Source organism: Periplaneta americana, chromosome 6 (genome assembly GCF_040183065.1).
Source record: "Periplaneta americana isolate PAMFEO1 chromosome 6, P.americana_PAMFEO1_priV1, whole genome shotgun sequence".
NCBI classification, from domain to species: Eukaryota; Metazoa; Arthropoda; class Insecta; order Blattodea; family Blattidae; genus Periplaneta; species Periplaneta americana.
In genome coordinates this window covers 9,655,001-9,679,696 of record NC_091122.1, presented here as the reverse complement: position 1 = coordinate 9,679,696, position 24,696 = coordinate 9,655,001, and the positions used below count along the sequence as shown (strand labels likewise).

The 24,696-nt window shown below is 38.1% G+C and overlaps 1 protein-coding gene across 2 annotated transcripts in view; it reads left to right on the top strand.

Moving 5' to 3' along the window:
• The window catches only part of LOC138700984 (E3 ubiquitin-protein ligase HECW2-like), a 334,303-nt gene that overhangs the window by 286,507 nt on the left and 23,100 nt on the right, over positions 1-24,696 (top strand). For both annotated transcript variants that reach the window (XM_069827443.1, XM_069827442.1), the window contains one exon: positions 21,254-21,472. In XM_069827443.1, coding sequence (XP_069683544.1) covers positions 21,254-21,472 — 219 coding nt within the window. The remainder of the gene's footprint in view (positions 1-21,253; positions 21,473-24,696) is intronic.

The following is a 24,696-nucleotide window of genomic DNA, read 5'->3' as shown; positions in this document are numbered from 1 at the left end:
ATTTAATTAATGTATTAATCAGGTTATTTGTAATTATACTATAAAATGGTTAAATTAAATTAAACACTTTTTTCCAATGTAAGGCACTCCATCGTATCTGGTCCCCTTAAATTAACAAAGACGATCCAGATGCGAATGTCCGTTAAGTGTCATACCGTATGTGACGGTTCTTAAGCCGAATTCCGTCTGAGGAAGGATGTTCCTCTGTTCCTATTATTATTATTATTATTATTATTATTATTATTATTATTATTATTATTATTATTATTATTATTATTATTAATTGTATTTTTAATTTTAAGTTTATTATTGTCATTATTGAATGTAATTAGTTACCACTGCCACCGGGTATATACCCATTGCAGTGTGAATAAATGCATACATACATACATGATTTCAGCAGATAATGAAAGCGTATTTCTGTTATAATAACAAGAGAAAAGCGAAGTACATGTAATTAACATTTTTAAACCTGTATTTCGCTTTTCTCAATTGGCATTACTGAATAACATTCAATTTCTTTATTGCAGTAATCTATTTCGACTTCACAATGTCTGAATAGGTTAAGTATTCATAAATATACAATTATTAACATTTTGTGAGCGAATTTTAGGGATATATTATTTACATTTTTATTTTATTCAAGAAATAGGCCTAATAAATGTCACTCGAGGAAATCTCAGACCACTTGTGACATTACTATAGATCAATTTTAAAGTTCTTCATACTGTTGGACTAACAAAATAAGCTTCGCGTTCACCTATTAATTTATACCTTCAGTATTACAGCAATTGGAGACCTTGCAGTCGATATAATTGTCGGGACATTCTTTATTTTCATCATGGACCGTACGGAAATCCATTTAGAATTCTCTGGCCAGAATCCTGGAGGGAATCCGTGCATTGCGGACAGAGGCGATAAGGCCAAGTGGGCGATTTAAAATAATGTAAACTGCAAAGGCTAATTAGGATTTTCCCGGTCTCTCATCGGGTCAAAAACCCTGATAGAACTGACATTTATCCCTTGAGGTGAATTTCGATGAAGTCCGGAGGGCCTAGTTAGTCAAACCCACTCTCCTCACCTCCACGCTGGGGCCCGCTGGGACTTTTAAGATGCGAAAGAGAGAGTGGTGTGAGGAAAGCAACAGAATTTAGCTTTCCCGAGAAAAACTGTAAACATGGTATATTAGTCTTTCCACGGTAAAAGATTCTGGACGTTAACGAGGCAATAGAGCAAGTGGACAGCTTTAAATACTCGGGGTGTGCTATAAGCAGTAACATGAGCTGCTGCTAGAAAACCAGAAGAAGGATAGAAATGGCCAAAGAAGCTTTTAATAGAAAAAGGAGCATTTTTGCGGACCTCTGGAGAAAGAACTAAGGAAGAGACTAGTAAGTGCTTTATGTGGAGTGTAGCTTTGTATGGGGCAGAAACATGAACATTACGACGAAGTGAAGAGAAGCGACTATAAGAATTTGAAATGTGGATATGGAGAAGAATGGAACGTGTGAAGTGGACAGAATAAGAAACGAAGCTGTGTTGGAAAGAGTGGGCGAAGAAAGAATGATGCTGAAACTGATCAAGAAGAGGAAAAGGTCCACACCTGTGGAGTAACGGTTAGCAAGTCTGGCTGTGAAACCAGATGGCCCAGGTTCGATTCCCGGTTGGGGCAAGTTACCTGATTGAGGGTTTTTCCAGGGTTTTCCCTCAACCCAATACGAGCAAATGCTGGGTAACTTTCGGTGTTGGACCCCGGACTCATTTCACCGGCACTATCACCTTCATCTCATTCAGACACTAAATAACCTAAGCTGTTGATAAAGCGTCGTAAAATAACCTACTAAAATAAAAAAAAAATAGGAAAAGAAATTGGTTGTTTTTTTTTTTTTTGTTTTTTTTTTTTTCGGGATTTACTTCCATACCTATCTCTTGTATATCGATTATTTATTTATGTATTGTTAAATTAAGGACATCACTCGTTCATTTTGTATTGAAATATATAGTGACATATATATTTTTTTATTTATTTTACTAGGTTATTTTACGACGCTTTATCAACCTCTTAGATTATTTAGCGTCTGAATGAGATGAAGGTGATAATGCCGGTGAAATGAGTCCGGGGTCCAGCACCGAAAGTTACCCAGCATTTGCTCATATTGGGTTGAGGGAAAACCCAACCTCAACCAGGTAACTTGCCCCGACCGGGAATCGAACCCGGGCCACCTGGTTTCGCGGCTAGACGCGCTAACAGTTACTCCACAGGTGTCGACGACACACACACACACACAGGCCTATATATATATATATATATATATATATATATATATATATATATAAACTTTCAACGTTAATTACTTAAATTCTACAAATTTATGTTTCCGTAGGTGATGAAAGGAGGAAAGTTTTCGAAAATCTAAAGCAGGCTAGGTGCAAAGAAATCTCAAAGAAACTACCGACAGGAAATCTAGCATAATCGTAAACCTTGAAACGACATAACGCATTATAAATACAATGAATTTATTACAATCTTTTTTTTTTTTAATTACAGTGCCGCCACTGATAAACTTTCCAACATGCAACGAATGTCAACAAGTCTACGTGTAAGTCAGTCATCCCCAATAGAAGTGGAGTGATGCTGACGTCATATTTCCCCTACTTACGGGTTCTGCAGGCCCGGTATAGGCCTATGGATCATGTGAGGAGACAAAAGGCAGAAAATAGGAAATATTTTAGAATTCTGGGTTTGCAGTGAAAAACCTGCCCTTGGACAGAAAACTGTGAACGAATGAATGAATTGGTCGATAACCCCCTCCCCCAGCAGCATTTGCTCCTGCAGACCATTAGTTCAATTTTGATTGAAGTTTCGTGTCACTTCTGGGAAATGCTGTATATTAAGCAGCTAGCAGTTAGATGTGGCAGTCTCGTCGACGCTCCCACAAAGTGCAGGGAGTCTAAATCTGTACGCAGGGACGCCCTCCCGACGTTCAAGGATGTCCGCAGCGGGACTTCCGACGCAGCGCCGCTATTTTCTCCGCGTCTCCTGGAGCGCCAGAAGAGTTCACACCCTGTGGGGGACTCACGCTTTTCGCCAATTTCTGTTTCTGGATATGTGGTACAAGTATTCACTAAAAGGAAATGCCATGACGAAGACCAAGGTTAGCATCACCGTAAATAACCTACGGTGAAGACGAGGTTCTTCTTGAACCGGGTTTAGAACTCCCAAAATATTGCTAAGATTTCATCGTAGAAATTCCTTATAATGGCTCTATACAAATCATTATTGCATTCTTATAACATGAATTTTAAGTTAAAATAGCTTTCGACAAATTTACAAAATAGTTATGCATATGCTTTATCTGATAATTTCTTCATTTTTTCTTTATTTCTTTCTTTCGAAAATCTACATTTAATTACATAATGATGGCTAAGAAGTGATACCTCGTATCTGCAAAAATGGCCATTCATGTTAACTACTTTTTATTATGATTCATTCATTCATAATATTCTGCCCAAGGGCAAGTCTTTCACTGCAAACCCAGCATTCTCCAGCCTTTCTTATTCTCTGCTTTCCTCTTTGTCTCATATGATCCATATATCTTAATGTTGTCTATCATCTGATATCTTCTTCTGCCCCGAACTCTTCTCCCGTTCACCATTCCTTCTCGTGCATCCTTCAGAAGGCAGTTTCTTCTCAGCCAGTGACCCAGCCAATTCCTTTTCCTCTTTCTGACCAGTTTCAGCATCATTCTTTCTTCACCCACTCTTTCCAACACAGCTTCGTTTCTTACTCTGTCCATTTCACACGCTCCATTCTTCTCCATATCCATATTTCAAATGCTTCTATTCGCTTCGTCGTAATGTCCATGTTTCTGCTCCATACAATGCCACACTCCGCACGAAGCACTTCACTAGTGTCTTCCTTAGTTCTCTTTCCAGAGGTCCGCAGAAGATGCTCCTTTTTCTATTAAAAGCTTCCTTTGCCATTGCTATCCTCCTTTTGACTTCCTGGCAGCAGCTCATGTTACTGCTTATAGTACACCCCAAGTATTTGAAGCTGTCCACTTGCTCTACTGCCTCATTTAGAATTCGCAAGTTTACCTTCTCTACTTTTCTTCCTATGACCATGCTCTTCGTCTTGATGGCATTTATCTTCATCCCATACTGCTCACAGCAATCATTTAGCTCTAATAGCATATCCCTTAGTATCGTCTCTTCTGCTAACAACGCCATATCCTATGTACTTGGTGCGGCAATGGAATTTCTACAAACAAAAAATGAAAAATGTTCATCAATTAGGAAAAAAAAAACATTCAAATTATACCATCATCTTCGCTTTAACACAAAGCGACAAAGTTAACAATTCTTTATCGGTATTCACCATATATTTTCATTAATTTCACCACGAACATGCATTATTATTATTATTATTATTATTATTATTATTATTATTATTATTGTCCACATCTGTGAAGTAACGGTCAGCGCGTCTGGCCGCGAAACCAGGTGGACCGGGTTCGAATCCCGGTCGGGGCAAGTTACCTGGTTGAGGTTTTTTCCGGGGTTTCCCTTCAACCCAATCTGAGCAAATGCTGGGTAACTTTTGGTGCTGGACCCCGGACTCATTTCACCGGCATTATCACCTTCATTTCATTCAGACGCTAAATAACCTAGATGTTGATACAGCGTCGTAAAATAACTCAATAAAATAAAAATAAAAAATTATTATTATTATTATTATTATTATTACAGCATTATCTTACTATACTCAAAATTATAACACAGGAAAACACGGTTGGTCTTACGGGAAAACAAGTGAAGGCGTTTCAATGTTGCCATGACTACAGAGCTCCTTGCCCATTGAAAATCTGTACCAAGCTGCAGTGCTAGACGCTAGCAATGTACACAAGTTGTATGAACGTGTAAACCCACCTTAAAGACTAGATATATACGACAATTAGGGAGTCGCGAGCCGCGGGTTGTGAACAGCTGTGTAACCGGAAACAGCTCGCGCCCCGCCCCGAGAGCGATTCATCAGAGCAGAGAGGCAGCTTCTTGTTTTTGCGGTGTCTGAGCTCTCAGGTCCAAGACACGAGTACATACGCACTGTCTAGCAGTGTTCAAAATAAAGGTCTGGAAATGTTAGGAAGGAGGAGTGAATCAGTTTGGAATGGTGGCATTTCTAGCACAGTCTAATATATACAATCACGAAGCTTGAGTTGTGAGGGTGCTAGGAACAATAGACTGTGTTGGTACTATTTCTCATTGTCTGTAATGAGGCGATATTAGCGATCCTAGTGGTGAGCAACTATCTATGGATGCCTATGGGCTATTCCATATGAAATCGATCAGTAAAAAACCTCGCATTTTTTATACTCTAATTTTTTCCCTATTTATACAAGGTGCTGAGGAGAGTGCATTTGCAAAAATATACTATCCAAAGTCAAACGGTTTTCGTATTGTTGAGCGACAAATTTAGCGTATTTTATAAAAACAAGCTTCTTTCAGCCCTCAGAACTCTGGAACCATTTACTGCAGAACATTGCACGAGAGCTTATTTTGAAGCTGACATTTGGTAGGTTATGAAAAGAAGTAATCCTTATTTTTGTTGTATACACAGAGAGAGAGAGAGAGATAATCTGATTTTACTTACTTTTAGGCTTTTTGCCCATTTGTAAAAATGTAAAAAAATATTGAGAAAAAACCTTGCATTATTAAGAGGGATTCGGCATTGTTTGCTTAGTGTCACGGCAATAAGTTTCGGGGGTATTAAACAAATTATTTTCACACGCCTAGACTTGAAAGGCGCAACACAGCACGCATTGGCCGAGAGATGAAGATAAGCGAGCGGTGGGCGTCATTTTACTCCTGTGTTTATGAAAGCCTGTGATAAATCTAGCCCAGCTATGCGCTACTAGACGAAACATCACGTGTTTGTCTCCTGACCTTGCTTGTCTCGGCTAGCTCCCGCCTCACACTCAGCTGGTTAGCTCACGCTATTTACGCTTCATCACTGCACAGTGAACTGCCACCGTTTTGAATTTTGAAAAAAAAAATATATATATGTATATATATATATATATATAATTTTTTAACCGTAAAACTATTTTTTTTTTCTTATAGCAGAAGAACAGTGTTTTACACATACCAATTTTCATTATTGTACAATATACAGTAATGGAGGAAAAAAATGTTGAATATTTCCAAAAATTTTACTGTACCTAACCCCTTAACCTAAAATCCGAGGTCTACTAATGTAGGTTTCCGAAATAAAGAGAGACATGTGCAATAGGAAGACCCACTCCGACATAAAACAACAGACAATCATGTACAGGGACATCATTTTATGTTTACTTCAATTTTTATTGTACCTGAGTTTTTGAATGTACTTCATTCCCACCCCTTCTACTAATGAAGTTCAACCGTCCTCCACACAGATCCAAGACCGCATATACAGTCATAGTAAACAGTACGTTCCAAAAATATGTTCGCGTTTTCCAGTGACGAAAGAGCTTTCGATATTGAATCATTTTCGCACAGGTACTGTCGTCCATTTGTCTACGTCGTATCCCGGTTTCCCCCACCAGCTTTTATTCGCCAGCTAGTGGCTGGGCTGTCTTAGCTCTTTTCTGAGAACATTAATTTCTGTTAGGAACTGGACGTCTACGTAATATTATACAACTGTTTAAAATAACTTAAATAAAAGAGCCTTCTTTAAGTAATTAACTGTCACGTGATTTCCCCCTTTCTACGACCCTACGACATAACCACTTGGACGGACAGTAGATAGCATGTCTGAGTAATTTTATCTTTTCGGATCGGCCAGAAGTGAAGATTGAATTTACAGTACGTAAGGTACTCTTTTATAGAGTAGGTACAGAATTATTTCAACATGAGTTACTAGTACGAAGGACGAAACTGGTAATTGGGATTAGGTACATTAGTCTATAATATGCACATTAGAACTGAAGCGGGTATCGAAATGAACGGTCACCATTTTTAAAAATGTGTTTAAATATCCATATTATGATTATTTTTCAATTTAACTTCATTCTCTATATTGTACATTAGTGTGCTCTATACAGTATAATATACACCGCATAATGAATACGTCCGCATGGATAGCTCAGTTCGTTAGTAAAAACAGTCATTGTTATAGTCCCGTCGCTCTAATTTCCGGCAGCCAATCACGTTGCAGGTCGGCTACATTTAAACGTGTGCGTCTTGTGATTCGCTGAGGAAGACGTTATTCATTTCTTAAGGCTCGATAAATAAGTAATATAATCGCCCGCCATTTTGGCTCTTTCGTTGGAGTTCGCAGAAAGCACACGAAGACGTTATTTGCCGCTCAATTATTTGCTGAATTACAGTGCGTTTGATTTATTATCATAGGAGCTACGGCATGAAAATGTTTAACGGTGTGGCAAATAGATTCCTCGTATGGTAGCTCGGCAATGAAAGAACAAAGATGGCGAACGATACTATCTACGTAGACTTTATAGAGCCTTCATTCCTAAGACGTAAGCAAAGAGGAGGAGTCACGCCGGGAATAACAGCGTCGCGACTTTAATGCTGTATTGTACTTGATTAAACAAAACCTAATGAAAATGATCAAACTCAAAAGCGCGATATTTCCTAGTTTACGTAAATGGATGAACTACTTTTCTTCCCTCCTATACCTAGTAAAGTGATTTGTTTGTATATTATGCCAGTATCCTCGAACTCCAGTCGTGGAAGAGGTAGCAAACGGCGTTGATCCAGAAGTATAGGCAAAGTTAATATTAAAAATGTTAGTAAAAATAAAATGATGTCCCTGTACAATAAATCAGTAAATCAGTGTTAAACACTGTAAACACACGTTGTAGTCAAGGTATATGGGGAGAGGTAGAATCTACGGTCTTCCCCTTCGTAGGAAGTTTGTCGCCCCTGTTTAAGTATATCTTAAATAACTAGTCAAGAAAATACACTTTAAACAGAAACAGAGTTCGCAACATGATAAAGGTGGGAATTGTTTCGAAACGCGTAGACATCCATCACACGGTTTTTATTTCGCGGTGTAGTTTGTGATTGTTGCGCTGTTTGCGTGGGGTGGGGTGGCTTCCAGCGCTCAGTCGTTCCTCCTCCTTCCTCCAGTCAGTTGGCCAGTTACCGGGAGGGCCTGAGCCGCGTCGGTTGTGTGCAGCATGGGTCTTGTCACCAAGACTCTGGGCATCTTGTTCTCTCTGTAAGTACACGTGCGTGCCGTGGAGTTCTGAAACATGTGCTCTAGTGTGTTTGTTTTTACACAGTGCAATGGTTTATCTTCTACGTGGGATGTCGATCACCTGACAAGGAATTGGCGTTTGGTTCTTTAGTTAATCGAGTTTCATTTCCAGGCTAGTTCCACAGTTCTTCATAATCAAAATGTTTCGCGTTGAAAATCAAAGTACTGAAATTACATTTTAGTGACTCGTAGTTCTTTATCGATGAAGTCAGTCCTACAATGGTAGTTTTTAGTTGAGGAGGTAGTGTAATGGTAGACTTTTGTCGATGAGGTGGTAAAATGGTAGTTTTTGGTCGGTGAGGTGTAGTGTTGACTTTTCAATCAATAAGGTGCTGTCAACCGGGTGTACTTTACACAAGGGGGGTAACTTTACACATTTCTGGAAAAATGTTTAGAAGGCAGCACATTACAGACAATGTGTAGCAACTCCGTGGAACTGATTCTATGTGACAACAGCACATATGTGTGGTAGACTGAAGTGTGTGCCATTATTAAAGCTGTTATACACCATTTTTCTAGAAATGTGTAAAGTTACCCCCCTTGTGTAAAGTATGCCCGGTCGACGGTGGTAGAATTGTATATCTAGGTGTATGATGTTGTAGAATGGCAGTTTTTTTTTTTGGACAGTAAAGCGATATAATTATAGTTTCTTCAGTGAGGTGGTGGAATGTAGATTTTGGTCGGTGAGGTGCAATATTCGTTTTTCCGTCGGTAAAGTATTCCAGAGTCATTATCAGGGACAGGTATTTATGGAGATTAATTTTATCATTTGTGTTTTTTAATATTGGTGTCGGCGGAGATTGTTGGAGATTGATTTGTATTCTTGGTGGAGATTAATGGAACTTTTTGAAAATACAATTATTTTGGAATTGGAGTATTAACTCAGTATGAATATTATTTTCCAAATAATTAACATTGAAGGTCCGTTGGATTCTGGTAAAGGTGCGGTATGGCCAGTAGATAATATTTGTTGGATTAATAATGGTTTTAGTGTGTGGTACTTATGCAAAACCTTTTTTGAGCTGTCAGTAGGGTTGCCAGGTTTTTGTCACAAAAAAAAGTAAAATTTGCCATGATATATTTATTTTATTACATTGGATTCAACACTGTTGTTTACGTAATTTATATTTAGTTTACTTCTGGTATTTCTCTTGAGATTTTGCTCTTAACAATTTTTCATCCCGTTTTGCAAATTAGTGAAAATGTTCACAAATGAAAGACAAATTCAGTACAATTTGTAGTTTTGCTTTGATCAGCTCAGGATGACTCCTGTTTATAACAGTATTGTCCACTTATAAAATTTATAAAAAATAAAGTCATTTACCAACATTATTTCCTCGATAATGATGGTATTTGTTGGATTGAGACTGTATTTAACACACATTCATTAAAAAAAAAAAACTTGCAGCCCTCCAATTAACACTTTCAAATTATTAGTGAAATGTTGAATTCTTCATCTTTTAAGTTCACTAATGTAATCAGAACACCTGGAATACCATGTAATGTATATATAACAGATTCAAGTGGAAAAAAAATCCGAAAAAAAAAACTCAGAATATGAAATTCGCTATAAAACGACGCAATAGTAATAATTCACGAATGTGTTCATATTTCGCTATTAGAACTCTATTTCGCGATTTGTCACGATTGTTTTATCCGCATATTATTCATCAGAATCATTTAATTCGTAAAGATTAGTAAAAATCTATTGTATATCTATTATGTCGTGATTTTCGCGATCTCCATAAATAAACAGCCCTAGTTATACGTAAGTAATTCTTGCGATGATAAGATGCTAGTGTGATATTTTTTCTTCGATAAAATGGTACATTAATAGTTTTTTAAGGCCCTGAGGTACAGTATTAGCCTTGTCGTCGGCACAGTGATAGATTTTGTTGGGTGAGGTGGTAAAATATTTATTATTGTAACAGTAAGGTGTTGAATTGGTACATTGGTCATTTTTGTGACCGGTGAGATGCAGGTTTTAGCTTTTCATCGGCACAACGGTAGATTTTTTATGGTTGAGGTGACAATGGTCTAATTCTTGGAACAGTAAGATGATGAAGCGGGACATTGGTAGTTTTTGGAGTCGGTGAGGTGCAGTGATAGCGTTTTCATTAGCAAAATGGTAGATTTTAATGGTTAAGGTGACAGAATGGTAGTTCTTGTGATGGAATATAGATTTTGGTCAGTGAGGTGCAATGTTAGTTTTTCTGTTGGTAAGTTGATATAATGCTAATTCTTGGAATGGCAAGTTGACAGAATGATAGTCTTTTGGTCAGTGAGATGCAGTGATAACATTTTTCACTTGTAAGGTGGTAGAATGATGATAGTTCTTTGGACGGTGAGGTTGTGGAATGGTTGATTTTTAGTGGATGAGGTGGTCGAATGGTAGTTCTTGAGATTGAGAGGTGGTAGATAGTAGTTTTATATTTTGAAATGGTAGAATAGTCTAGTTTTTGAAAGGTGAGGCGGTAGGCTATTGCAATGGTAATTTTCGTCGATGAGGTTGTAAAATAGTGTTTTTTTTTTTCTTTGATATAGAGATTGACTTCTATTTTTTCGGTGATAAGACGTAATGATTATATTTTCATAGTTAATGTGAGAGAAGGCTAGTTTTCAGTCAATGAGCAGCGGTAAAATCCTAATTCCTCCGTCTTATGGGTGATAAAATATTAGTTTTTTTTAATGTGGAACATATAAGTGGGTATCTATTGCGGGAAAATGTCCGCTATCATTTCTGTGTACTCTAGAGCAGTGATGTCAAAGCAAGCGCATTTTCTGACCTCAACGTCGTGCGCGGGCATCAAGCGCTAAGTATGGAAAGAGGAAGGGTTGTGTATATGAATAAGCAACTTGTTGGATTAAGAAAACAGTGGTGCACAAACTTCAAACGGAACGTGAAATTTTATATCGTTATTTTTATATGGCTTCTTTCTGTTTAATATTATCTATATTGTCTGTAAAACAAAAGTACTAACACTGATTTCTTAATATTGCACTTGTGTTTTAAATCTTAATAACATAATAGAGAGTTAAGAAGGAATATTCACTTAAATTCCATAGTAGTATAATATTATACTGTATTAAGTGGATGAAACACATCATTCATAAAGAAAGTGATATTCCAAAGAAAGAGATTGAATATGACATGATAAGTTGGAATTTATATTGATGGTATCTTTAGCCTTACAAAAGTAATCAATAAACTAATCAAAACAATATTACAGTACAAAGCAAAGTTACCTAGGTGCTGTATCTGTTTTAAGTGTAACTAATATTACATAACAAAACTCTTATCGCATTATGCTTTTAAGGTGATATTTGTGAGCAACTTCCTATCATCAGAATATTAAATTATTTTCTCGAAATCTGCTGAAGCTACAGAGCTGACATTTTTACAACACATGGGCACGTATCTTTTGCTTATGATGTAACAGTAGTTGCTTTGTTAATTCATTTCCTTACAAACAATTTCCATGCGAATATTTTCAAAATTTTCAATACACTATCTTCAGTAATACGTATACACGGTATATTAGGTTTACGAAAACATTCTGTAAGGCTACTAAATAAATAGGCCTATACCTGAAAATTTCACTTTTCTATACGAAAAGTTGAGAAAATATTTCTTTTGAATAAAAAAATCAAACTTGTGAAAAATGAGCATTAAAATTAAAACTTCCATTCTTATAATGCACTTATACTTCTCAGACAAATCTAAAAATTACCATGGATACAGTTTTAATAAGTTCTCTTCCCTTTATCTATTGAATCAGTGCTGGCCATCCCTGAATATAGCTCGACCAAGCGGCATATACCACCTCTTTTTTCTGTCTCTTTCCTTTCCGCTGTAAAGCGCTCAGGCTCTCCTGGGCTCTAAAGCGCGCGCTTGCTCCTGTGGGCATCAATTGACATGGCTGCTCTAGAGCATCTTACTGCTTAGCAACCCATAACATATTATTGAAAAACAAATGAAGTTTGAATATCATTGCTTATGAAATTCATTCAAGATATTAGTGGCTCGAGTAGCGAATAGACTTGCTGCTTTTTTGTTGCATTGATTACCTACAATATTCATTAAATGTCTCCTTTTTTCCATTCACATTGAACAGCAAATTTCTTTCGAAGTTCTGAGTTTGTCGCATGTCATATGCAAGATAACGCACATAATCGTCCGTATCCTAGTACCACCTAGTATCTTGATGAGTTTCCTAAGTGCGTCAAACAAGCTACTTTGCTTGCGGAGCGCGGTAGTGCGTTTCATTGTCCACTTTTATAAAGAAGTTGTCAAGCAAACTTTCCGATGTCTAATCTGTTCTCCGTATCACGTCGTGTTTCTTTAGCTCAAGGTTCCTTCACACATTATTTTCATCATCTATCAGCGCTGTGAGAACATTGAATGGCGCTTCTCTTGATGGCTGTTGGAACAATGTTAGATTGATTATAGTGTTCCTGTGTCGAGATGCTTCTGACGCAGTAACTAAATAGATTAATATAATTCTGCTTCGGTTCGTCGCATGCCAAACGGCTAATCACTAATGTCAAATCGACCGTTTTCTGGTGGCTTCTGGCCACATTTGTCCCAAATCTTAAGCCAGAGTATTTCGCGATTCAACCTGAAGTCCAGTACATCAAGGAATGTCTGCTTTTAAACCCCGGCTACGAATGAGGCGCGTTGAATCTGCTCATTTATTTACACAAAAATAGCCTTGCTTTGGACTATTATCAAGTCAACTTCGATCATTTATATAAGCACTATTCCATATGAAATCGATCAGTAAAAAACCTCGCATTTTTTATACTCCAATTTTTTCCTATTTAAACAAGGTGCTGAGGAGATTGCATTTGCAAAAGTATACTATCGAAAGTCAAACGGTTTTCGTATTGTTGAGCGACAAATTTAGCGTATTTTATAAAAACAAGCCTCTTTCAGCGCTCAGAACTCTGGAACCATTTACTGCAGAACATTGAACGAGAGCTCATTTTGAAGCTGACATTTGGTAGGTTATGTTAAGAAGTAATCCTAATTTTTATTGTATACAGAGAGAGAGAGAGATAATCTGATTTTACTTACTTTTAGGCTTTTTGCCAATTTGTAAAAATGTAAACGAATATTGAGAAAAAACCTTGCATTATTAAGAGGGATTCGGCATTGTTTGGTTAGTGATACGACAATAGGGTATTAGATTATTTTCACACGCCTGGACTTGAACGGCGCAGTACCGCACGCACTGGCCGAGAGCTGAAGATAAGCGAGCGTTGAGCGTCATTTTACTCCTGTGTTTATGAAAACCTGTAATAAAGCTAGCCCAGCCATGACTGCTAGACGACACATCACGTGTTTAGGCCTCCTGGCTTTGCTTACCTCGGCTAGCTCCCGCCTCACAGTCAGCTGGTTAGTTCACGCGCGTACTATTTATTTTCTTTATTTGATATTTTCAATAGCTTCTTATCAACGTGCCATCAGTAAAAAAATATGTGTTTAGTTGTACCTTCAATGCGGAATCTAACTATATATATTTTTAAAATATTATTTCCTTGGCAAAGGTGTCTTAATGAGGAAAAATCTAAATTTCTCCATTTCCATAAAAAATAAGAAAATCTGTTTATTTGTGAATATAACTTTAATTTCTCAGCATCAAAATAAACCATGATTTTGATCATTGGGTGAAAGGGTTTCGAGCTACAACAGTTTAAAGTTGCAAATTTTATGAAAATACGATAAATTAAAATATTTTTAATTTAAACACTATGAAGTTCTGATGCCTCAAACTTTGCACAAAGCAATGTATCACAGTTCTCTACGTACAAAGATGGCCTCTAGCTATTATATGCCGAAACTAGGTCTCGACGTACTGACTACTCCATCTAGATAACGCGTTGCCTATTACTACTCGCACATCAGTTTTTGTGCCCCCGAACAGTCAGTATGTTTATGCTCCCACTTCCGCATAAGCAACAAGCATGCCTTGTAAAGTACAGCGAAAAGCAGCCGTCGCAGATAAGACACGAGATAGACCCGCTTATCACTGGGCTAAGCTGATGACCGCTAAGGCCTGTTTAATAAGAGGACCTGGTGCGGCAGAGTTCCTCCTTCCACTTTTCGAAAACTAGATTACATTTGTACAAAAACTCTCCGAGGACACAGCGACGGACCACAAACTGGAAGAACTAGAGTTCGAGCCCTCGTCGGAACGCCTCGGGCTGTCAGGGCCCGGCTTTAAGCCGATTGGGCCGATTTATTTATTTGGGGGTTGCCATCCGTCCGGTAAAAGGAGGACATATCCTCCTTTTTAATCATTTTATCCTGCCCGGCAGGCATTTTAAAAAATAATCTACACCACAGACATCATCATCACAAAACTACTTCACATACAATAACAAATATTACACACAAACCGAAGGCCTACCCTTGGGATCACCCATTTCCAGCATTCTAGCTGAAATATTCTTACACCACATAGAACAGACATACATACTAAACAAAGACAACAACGAACACGCAGACAACATCATATATTGGCACAGATACGTAGATGACATACAAATACTATACAAAGGAAACAAAAGACAGATCAAAACCTACATCAACACATAAACAAAATACACCCAAAGCTACACTACACATTAGAAATTGAAAACAACAAATCCATAAATTTTCTAGACATCACAATAACAAAAGTAGACAACAAACACACATTCAAAGTATACAGAAAAACAACAACAACACATATACACAACACATCCAACCACCCCACACAACACAAACAAGCTGCATTCCGAACAATGGTACACAGACTACTCAACATACCAATGAACCAACAGGATTACAACGAAGAGCTAAACACAATCAAATACGTAGCACAAGAAAACGGATACAACCCCAACATAATACGTAAGACAAAACAAAACCACAAAAAAACAGAAGAATACAACACAAACACAAGAACACAAAAATACATCACACTAACATACGAAAACAAAAACACACATAAAATTGCAACTTCATTCAAGAAATTAAATTACAACATCGCATACAGAACAAATAACACTCTACAAAAACATCTCAACACACAAACAACACAAACAAACAAATACAACCACACAGGCGTATACAAACTCAAATGTAACGCCTGCAACAACTTCTACATAGGACAGACAGGCAGATGTTTCACACACGTTATAAAGAACACATCACAGCCATAACAAAATTACAAAACACCTCCACATATGCAGAACACATCACAAATGCCAACCACACCTACAGAGACATCAACACAGACATGGAAATACTGCACATCCAACCAAAAAGCCAGAAACTCAACACACTAGAACAATATGAAATATACAGACACACGAAAACACACCCCAACGAAATTCTCAACACACAACTCAACTTCAAAACACACACACTCTTTGACTCTACACTATACCACAGGAACACACCCTCACAGGAAACAGAACAAGTGGCGCCAAGACCAACAACGACCAGTTCTGAAGATGACCCATAAATAGGTCGAAACATGTTAACATGGTACGTTGAAATTTAACACAGGAAAGTCTTATCATACATATTCCGAAGATTTAAAAAAAAAAAATTGAAATGTCCGGCATTTCGCATTTCAACTAGAATTAATATGAATATTGAATAATGTGCGATATTATGCATAGAATATCTAAACAAATGGTGAAAACCTATGAAAGAATTTAACTGCTTTCAATGGTTGAAGCTGGAGCACATAAAGAAACAAAATGTAATGACCTCTTGACATGCATTGAATTCTTAGTCTACACTTAAAAAAATGTCACTATTCATAATTCTAAGCTATTCTATTTTATCAATTTTATTCTTTAATGTACAAAGATATGCCAATCAAGTTAATTTGGACAAAGATTTAAGTTTAGATAAACAATGGTGCAAATTCTTCAATTCCAATAGTTGAGCGAGCACTGAAATTTCTCAGAACTCTTTAAAGATAGCCTATGTCAATTCTATTTCTCTATCCCAAGTCACAATAATAATAATAATAATAATAATAATAATAATAATAATAATAATAATAATAATAATAATTTATTTTAACTGGCAGAATTAAGGCCATTCGGCCTTCTCTTCCACTCAACCAGTATGATAGAAAATTACTACAATGCTATGAATATAACATAATTAACACAATACAATACAAAGCAATACAATACTACAATACAATACAATATAACACATAATTAATATAATACAATGACAATTCTTTTTATCTTCATAACAACAATACAATAATTATGCATATGTAATAATAATAATAATAATAATAATAATAATAATTTATTTTAACTGGCAGAATTAAGGCCATTCGGCCTTCTCTTCCACTCAACCAGTATGATAGAAAATTACTACAATGCTATGAATATAACATAATTAACACAATACAATACAAAGCAATACAATACTACAATACAATACAATATAACACATAATTAATATAATACAATGACAATTCTTTTTATCTTCATAACAACAATACAATAATTATGCATATGTAATAATAATAATAATAATAATAATAATAATAATAATAATGATAGTCATACCTAAATTAAATTAAATTATTAAGCTCGATCACAATTATAACTTCAATTTGACTGCGCCCGTAAGAAATCGTTTAGCCTTTTCTTGAAAGTGGTTATTGTCTGGCAGCCCTTAATCTTCTGAGGTAGAGAATTCCATTCACGGGGGACTGAGACAGTAAAAGAGGATGAATAGTGGGATGTTCTATGGGCAGGAATTGCTAGGATTTGGAAGTGTTGAGAGAGTATTTTCCCTGATATCTGCTCAATGGACAAAAGAACGAAATCGCATGCTAACGGAGACAGACAGAGGTAGCATCATGGTGAAATATAATTTGAAGGTCATGTTCTGCGAACAGTTCCATTGTTATTTGGTACATCTTGTACCAAAAGAGCTCCACCGATAAGTAGGGTACAGATGTAATACTGATCCAGCAACTAGTGAGAAAACTAAGGTGAGCCATTGTTTTTATCTTTGATTTTGTTCATACCAATTTTTAAAAAGCCCTCCGTTTTCAGCAATGTCCTCTTATTTTAGATTCCGTGTCCTGCTATAGAATTTCTTCTCATGGTAACCCTACAGACAAGATTTGCAGAATATATAATGGTAAACATAGTTTATTACAGACTTACGTCTTTATTATTATGCAAAGAAATGAATTAAGATATGCATTTAGAAAGTGTATGTGATTTAATGCAAATTAAGCGTAAAAGTAAACAAACAAAATAATTATGTTGATTAGGCCTATCTTTATGATACATCAGCTTCTTGTCTATGCGGATGACGTGAATATGTTAGGAGAAAATACACAAACGATTAGGGAAAACACGGAAATTTTACTTGAAGCAAGTAAAGAGATAGGTTTGGAAGTAAATCCCGAAAAGACTAAGTATATGATTATGTCTCGTGACCAGAATATTGTACGAAATGGAAATATAAAAATTGGAGATTTATCCTTCGAAGAGGTGGAAAAATTCAAATATCTTGGAGCAACAGTAACAAATATAAATGACACTCGGGAGGAAATTAAACGCAGAATAAAAATGGGAAATGCCTGTTATTATTCGGTTGAGAAGCTCTTATCATCCAGTCTGCTGTCCAAAAATCTGAAAGTTAGAATTTATAAAACAGTTATATTACCGGTTCTTCTATATGGTTGTGAAACTTGGACTCTTGACTCTGAGAGAGGAACATAGGTTAAGGGTGTTTGAGAATAAGGTGCTTAGGAAAATATTTGGGGCTAAGAGGGATGAAGTTACAGGAGAATGGAGAAAGTTACACAACACAGAACTGCACGCATTGTATTCTTCACCTGACATAATTAGGAACTTAAAATCCAGACGTTTGAGATGGGCAGGGCATGCAGCACGTATGGGCGAATCCAGAAATGCATATAGAGTGTTAGTTGGGAGACCGGAGGGAAAAAGACCTTTAGGGAGGCCGAGACGTAGATGGGAGGATAATATTAAAATGGATTTGAGGGAGGTGGGGTATGATGATGGAGACTGGATTAATCTTGCTCAGGACCGCTGGCGGGCGTATGTGAGGGCGACAATGAACCTTCGGGTCCCTTAAAAGCCATTTCTAAGTAAGTAAGGCCTATCTTTATTGTTCCACAAAAAGTTGGATCGTTCCTAAGGAAGGCGAAAATAGGTTTCTGAATGGATGCCACCGTTTCAGAGCAGGATTATAAAATCAACCATCCAGTCAACAATCAAGAAAGATCAACAACTCGACCAACCATCAAGGAAAATCAACCAACCAGCAATCAACGAAACTTTTTTTTTGCATCGAAACAGATTGAAACACATTCACAGACCTGTGCCTGACTTGAAAGCTGTTATATTGAGCGTATTACAGTATATGACATTTCTATTTTGAATTGGTTTTCTCAATGTATGGAGGCTTTTGGGACACCCTATAGTTTCAATATTTTAATTCGTGTTGCTTCATTTTTGGAGGGGATTTATAAGGTAGATCTATTTACCGTAACTACAGCAACATTAAGTTAATTTAAGATTATTAAATATTATTTATATTAATAAGGGATTCGTTCAATTAAGATCTTTCTGAAAGGGTTCGCGAGTCGAAAAAGTTTAGAACCACTGATGCTAGAGCTTTGGTCTTATGCGCAGGAAACCAAGTTCAGATTTCGGGGAGTCTAAGTGAATTTTTGATAGACATATAATGTAAAGCGGTCAAGGAAAAGTTCCATTTTTATAGATCTGTTAATGAGCTTTCGTTGAAACCTCCCCTCCAAACTGTTAGCATAGGTAGACCTGCACAGCAGATAGACTGATAATGTCTACCACTGTGGAGTAATGGTTAACATGCCTGACCGTAAAACTAGCGGGCCCGGGTTCAAATCCTGGTTGAGATATTTTCCGGGGTTTTTCCTCAACGCATTAAGAGCAAATGCTGGGTAATTTTGGGTGCTGAACCCTGGACTCATTTCGCTGGCATTATCACCTTTATCTCATTCGGATGCTAGATAACGATAACAGTTGATAAAGCGTCGTAAAATAGCAATTCAAAAAGATAGACTGATAAACCCCGATTTACTTACTACTCTTCATAACCCCGATTCACTTCCTAATCCCCATAATCTCGAATCGGACTGTTGCATTGTTTTTGCAGAGACTTTAAAATTATATTTACTTACATTATTTAAGGGGAATTCGTTTTCTGGAGCTGAAATATTGAAAGTTATGTTATCTTTTAACCAGTACTTATTTTACGTAGATAAAATACACGTCATAAAACTAGATGAGTCCACACCTGTGGAGTAACGGTCAGCGCGTCTGGCCGCGAAACCAGGTGGCCCGGGTTAGAATCCCGGTCGGGGCAAGTTATCTGGTTGAGGTTTAATCCGGGGTTTTCCCTCAACCCAATACGAGCAAATGCTGGATAACTTTCGGTGTTGGACCCCGGACTCATTTCACCGGCATTATCACATTCATATCATTCAGACGCTAAATAACCCAGATGTTGATACAGCGTCGTAAAATAATCCAATAAAATAAAAGAAACTAGATAAATATTATTGATTACGATATAAATATTGAAAGAAGTTCCGACTACAGGTCCCAAACACATTCGTCTCGATATATTTGTCCCCGTTCAGTTTAGACCCCATTTCATTTGGTCTGAGATTCTAGTTTCAGTCCCACTCTATGTTCTCCAGGATTGCAATTGGTATCTGTCCCTTAATTTCGCTTGCCCCATCAAATTAAAAAAGTAGTTTTCTCATAAATGATGTATCGGAAATTACTTCATATATTGCCGTGTATAGTGTATAATTGACGCACAATTCAAGAACAGACCATAAGATTACATCACAAATCCAGAACACGCCATGGCGAAGTCTTCGGAGATGTGAATCTGTGTTGAATTTTAAAAACCACTGACTCCCATCCTTATCCATTTTATATCTATCTGGTGTACTCTCCAGAATTTGAAACATTTTCCGATTTTGTAGAAAATTCTGTCCCTATGCACTGGATAACCTTTTTCACATTATCTTTTGGAAAATTTCATGTATGTTTCACTTGAAATTTCACTGACATGCCTATTAACGAAGGAAGCAGAAGGCTCTATGGATGTTTGTGTTGCTTCTTTCAATCGTGTCGTTACCTCTTTGGCATTACACTTAGCCTACCGCTATCTGGACTATTGGTATAGTTAGTGAATATGAACATGTACTGCGTGTCAACAGCTGGTTGGACCAGCGCTGAACATTCATTCCTTCGTTCACATCACCGTTGTTTTTTTTTCTCCTGCAGCGCGATGTGTAGTGTACAGAAAGTGTATATATTAATTTGGAATGAGTTCGGGCAAATAGCGTCTTTGTTTACACAACAACATAAGAACATTTAATGTAATAATCTAATTATTTTCTGGTACAAATTATAAAGGGACCAATTTAATTCTGGTACGAGTTGTCGCGGGATATTTAATTGTGGAACGAGTTGTCGTGGGACAAATTTCGGACGAGTTGCAGTACAGGCGCTTACGTTCGGTTCAAGTTTTTTGAGTATTGCGAATTTTTCGCAAATGTTCGCTATTCAGAAGGAGGCATATCGTGCTTGTTCCATCTCGTTATAAAAATATTCGCTGTCCTCCACACCCACCCCTTCATGTTTTAACTCCTTAAGGATTTTAGCACAAATCTTGTGATTAGTTTTTCGTATGAAATAAGACGAAGTTGTAATGCCTTGGTTGCCTCTCTCATGTTCGAACATTGCAGGACGAATTACCTGGAACAAATTGCCCGGACACGATGTTGAAAATATTCTTGAGTTGGCGATAGAAATACAGGAAGACCAACTAAATGCTAAATATACCGACTACTGCGTAATATGTAAAACATGAAAGATGAAGATAATGAATTACTTGACATTTGAGCTCTCATAACTTTGTTGTTGCAGTCTGTTCGAGCAGGAGATCATGAGCTATGTGCCTGTGGTGCCTGCAACAGCTCGCTCACCACGGGGCTCCCCGCAGCTCTCGCCCCAGGCGTCACCAGGTCTGTCACGTGCTAACGCCAGGGCCCCCGCCCCATACAGGAGGGACTTCGAGGCGAAGCTCAGAAATTTCTACCGCAAGTTGGAATCGAAGGGCTATGGTCAAGGACCAGGGAAACTCAAGTAAGCTTGTCACCAGTCTTCAAATAAGCTGCATCAGAAAAACAAATTAAATGGTTTTTTGAAGAACCCTTAAGTCAAAATTGGGTAATGACGTTTAAAGTAAAAATTCTGTAAAATACAGCGCAAAGTAGCAATTAATATGTCCTTCGAGCTATCCACTGACTACTAATAGTTTAAATAAATTCAGTATTAATTGCTACTTTGCGCTGTATTTTACAGTATGTTTACTTTAACCCTCATTACCCATTTTTGACTTACACCACTTCTGCTCTGCACGGCTCGTATATACCCAGATTGCTCGGCCTTACAGGCTTTGACGGCACAGCTGGCGCCAGCGTTTTTGGCGTGTGTCCTACATATATAGTGCCCAGTTTGTGAACATGTTGCTAGTGCAGCTGAGAGTGGTACCACTTCCTATACACGTCACATCAGCCATTTGCCAAACACAGTTGTCAGACTGACTGCAGCAAATGTAAGACACTCGCACTTAACGTTCCCATTACGTATTTCACATGCCAAAAACGGTGACGTGGACTGTAACAACTTTTGTCAGGTTTACTATGCTGCCACGTAGTTATTACATGAGTCACGTCATAACTTCCATTTGCATTGTATTAGCGACTATACTGCCATCTCGTGTTTGTTTATGTGGGACGGGTGGCAATCCTGGTGGTTGTTCTCTTCAAAATGTTACCGATTTTAACATAGGGATGAGCAATTTGTTATACGAGGCCTGTCTAAAAAGTATCCGACCTTAAATTTTCCCGCGCAAAGTAGTGATTCTAAGGCGGCGCCACTGTGCACGGTGGAAGGAGGAACCGTAATGCGCATGCTTGAATTTTTTCACCGCATTCGCTTGTGCCAGTCACTGGCTGGTGGTCGCCAAGTAAGGTGCTGTTCTAAGTGTTTGTCGGATTTAGTTTTCTCGCAAGATGACTGAACGAATTGAACAAAGATACTGCATCAAATTTTGTCAAAAGCTTGGTGATTCTCAAAGTCAAACAATTCGTAAGATTCAGCAGGTGTTTGGGGAAGATGCGATGGGTGTAACACAAATTAAGGAGTGGTTCAACCGATTCAAAGATGGCCGCACATCAGCGGAGAGTGAGCAGCGTTGTGGCAGGCCCCAAACTGCTCGGAGTGCAGCTGTTGTTGAGAGGGTGCGAAATTTGGTGATGGCAGATCGTCGTTTGACCGTGCGGGAGATTGCCGAAGAGGTTGGAGTGAGTAAAGATTCTGCACATGCAATTTTGCGTGATGATTTGAACATGAACCGAGTGGCTGCGAAATTCGTGCCCAAGTTGTTGTCCCCGGAACAAAAAGACCTCCGTCGTGACGTTGCACAGGACCTTCTGGACACCGCCAACACTGATCCTGGGTTTCTGAACACCGTGATAACTGGAGATGAGTCATGGGTGTATGGGTACGACCCAGAAACAAAAAGACAGTCGTCGCAATGGAAGCATCCCGAGTCTCCAAGGCCGAAGAAAGCGCGGCAGGTGCGAAGCAAAATCAAGGTGATGCTGACTGTTTTCTTTGATGTCCGTGGAATTGTGCATCACGAATACGCACCGGAAGGACAAACGGTGACAAAGGAGTACTATCACGATGTTCTCCGGCGACTCCGTGATGCAGTTCGGCTCAAAAGACCAGACATGTGGACGGCGAACAACTTGCACTTGCATCACGACAACGTCCCCGCACATTCATCCCAATTGATCCACACTTTCTTGGCCAAACATGGAATTACAACCGTTCGCTAACCTCCCTACTCTCCAGACCTGGCTCCTTGCGACTTCTGGTTGTTTCCAAAATTGAAGACACCACTGAAAGGATTCCGTTTTAAGAGTAGAGAAGAGATAATGCGGAACGCGACGACGGAGCTGAACACCATTCCAAAAGAAGACTTCCAGAGGTGTTTCCGGCAGTGGAAGGATCGGTGGGCTAAGTGTGTGAAAGCACAAGGGGCCTACTTTGAAGGGGAGTAGGGTCCCAACCCCGTCAGGTATTTGAAATTATTTTTCTGGCTAAAGGTCGGATACTTTTTAGACAGACCTCGTACAGTATATAAGATCTAGGGTAAAATCGACTATATTGATCTCATATTAGAAACTAAAACAAATCTAATTCTCATGTGAATATAAAGGAAAATTTTTGCTGTAATTAATTTAGTTTTAACTACAAGGTGCGCCAGATCTCTGCATTCTGTTTTTGTTCACCAGTTTCATTATATTACTTTATACTGCGCCTGAAAAAGGGAACCAGATATGCATCTGCCAATTTAGAGAAATTGTCGCTCTTATTGAAGTTCATTTTCGAGAATGTTTGCTCTCATATGTATGTAGAACCAAACATAGAACTCATACATGTTTTGTGATTGTTTTGAATAGAGACGTATTCATTCTCCCATTGCTCTTTAAACTGGTATTTTCCGAACGACATTGGGCTGAATTCCACCACTAGACAGTGAGTACAAACTCGCTGTACGTTATTATTGTCGGACCATCGGATCTATGCCCCTTCAGCGCTGTCGTCGTTCTTGGAAAAGTTAACGCCTCTACTCACCCCATTCCACCCGTTTCTCTCCCACTACGTCAAACAGCAGGCCACGAACCTTGCCGAATAGGGATGTTGCCAAACTTACGTCAAACAGTGTCATGTCTCTTGAATATTGCTTATAATACTGTAAGGTTAATTATTACTTATTCATAATTTAATTTAAGTAGGTCTAATGACGCTGATTGACTTACGCAAAATGCTATTACTTGCTTAATAATACGTATTTCTTTCACCACTCCGTGCTACAGTATTCATGTTGAGTTGACAACACTGGACTGCAAGTGCAAATAAACTGTCCCGCAAGAAGGCTCAAAATTGTGAGTAGTGGGGGAGAGAAAGAGAGAGGGGTAGAAAAGAGAAAAATAGGAATACAGGGGGAGAAATGAATTGCCGAGGCTGAAAAAGAATTAAGGTTCAGTTCGCATATCTTACGGGGGGCACAGATCCGATTGTCGGACTATACTGGGTGTTCATTTCAAAGTGTGTCATGACGTCACTGTTGATGGGTCAGCGATTTGAAGCGAGTTTCAACTTTTGTGTCAGAGAAGTTGCCTATTAATCAAGGCGTTCAAGGCGTTCAATCTGAACTTGAGAACGTGTACGGTATAACTTGAACGTCGTAGCAACAGATGGCGGTCTGTACGGTCTGTGTGCTACCATAACCG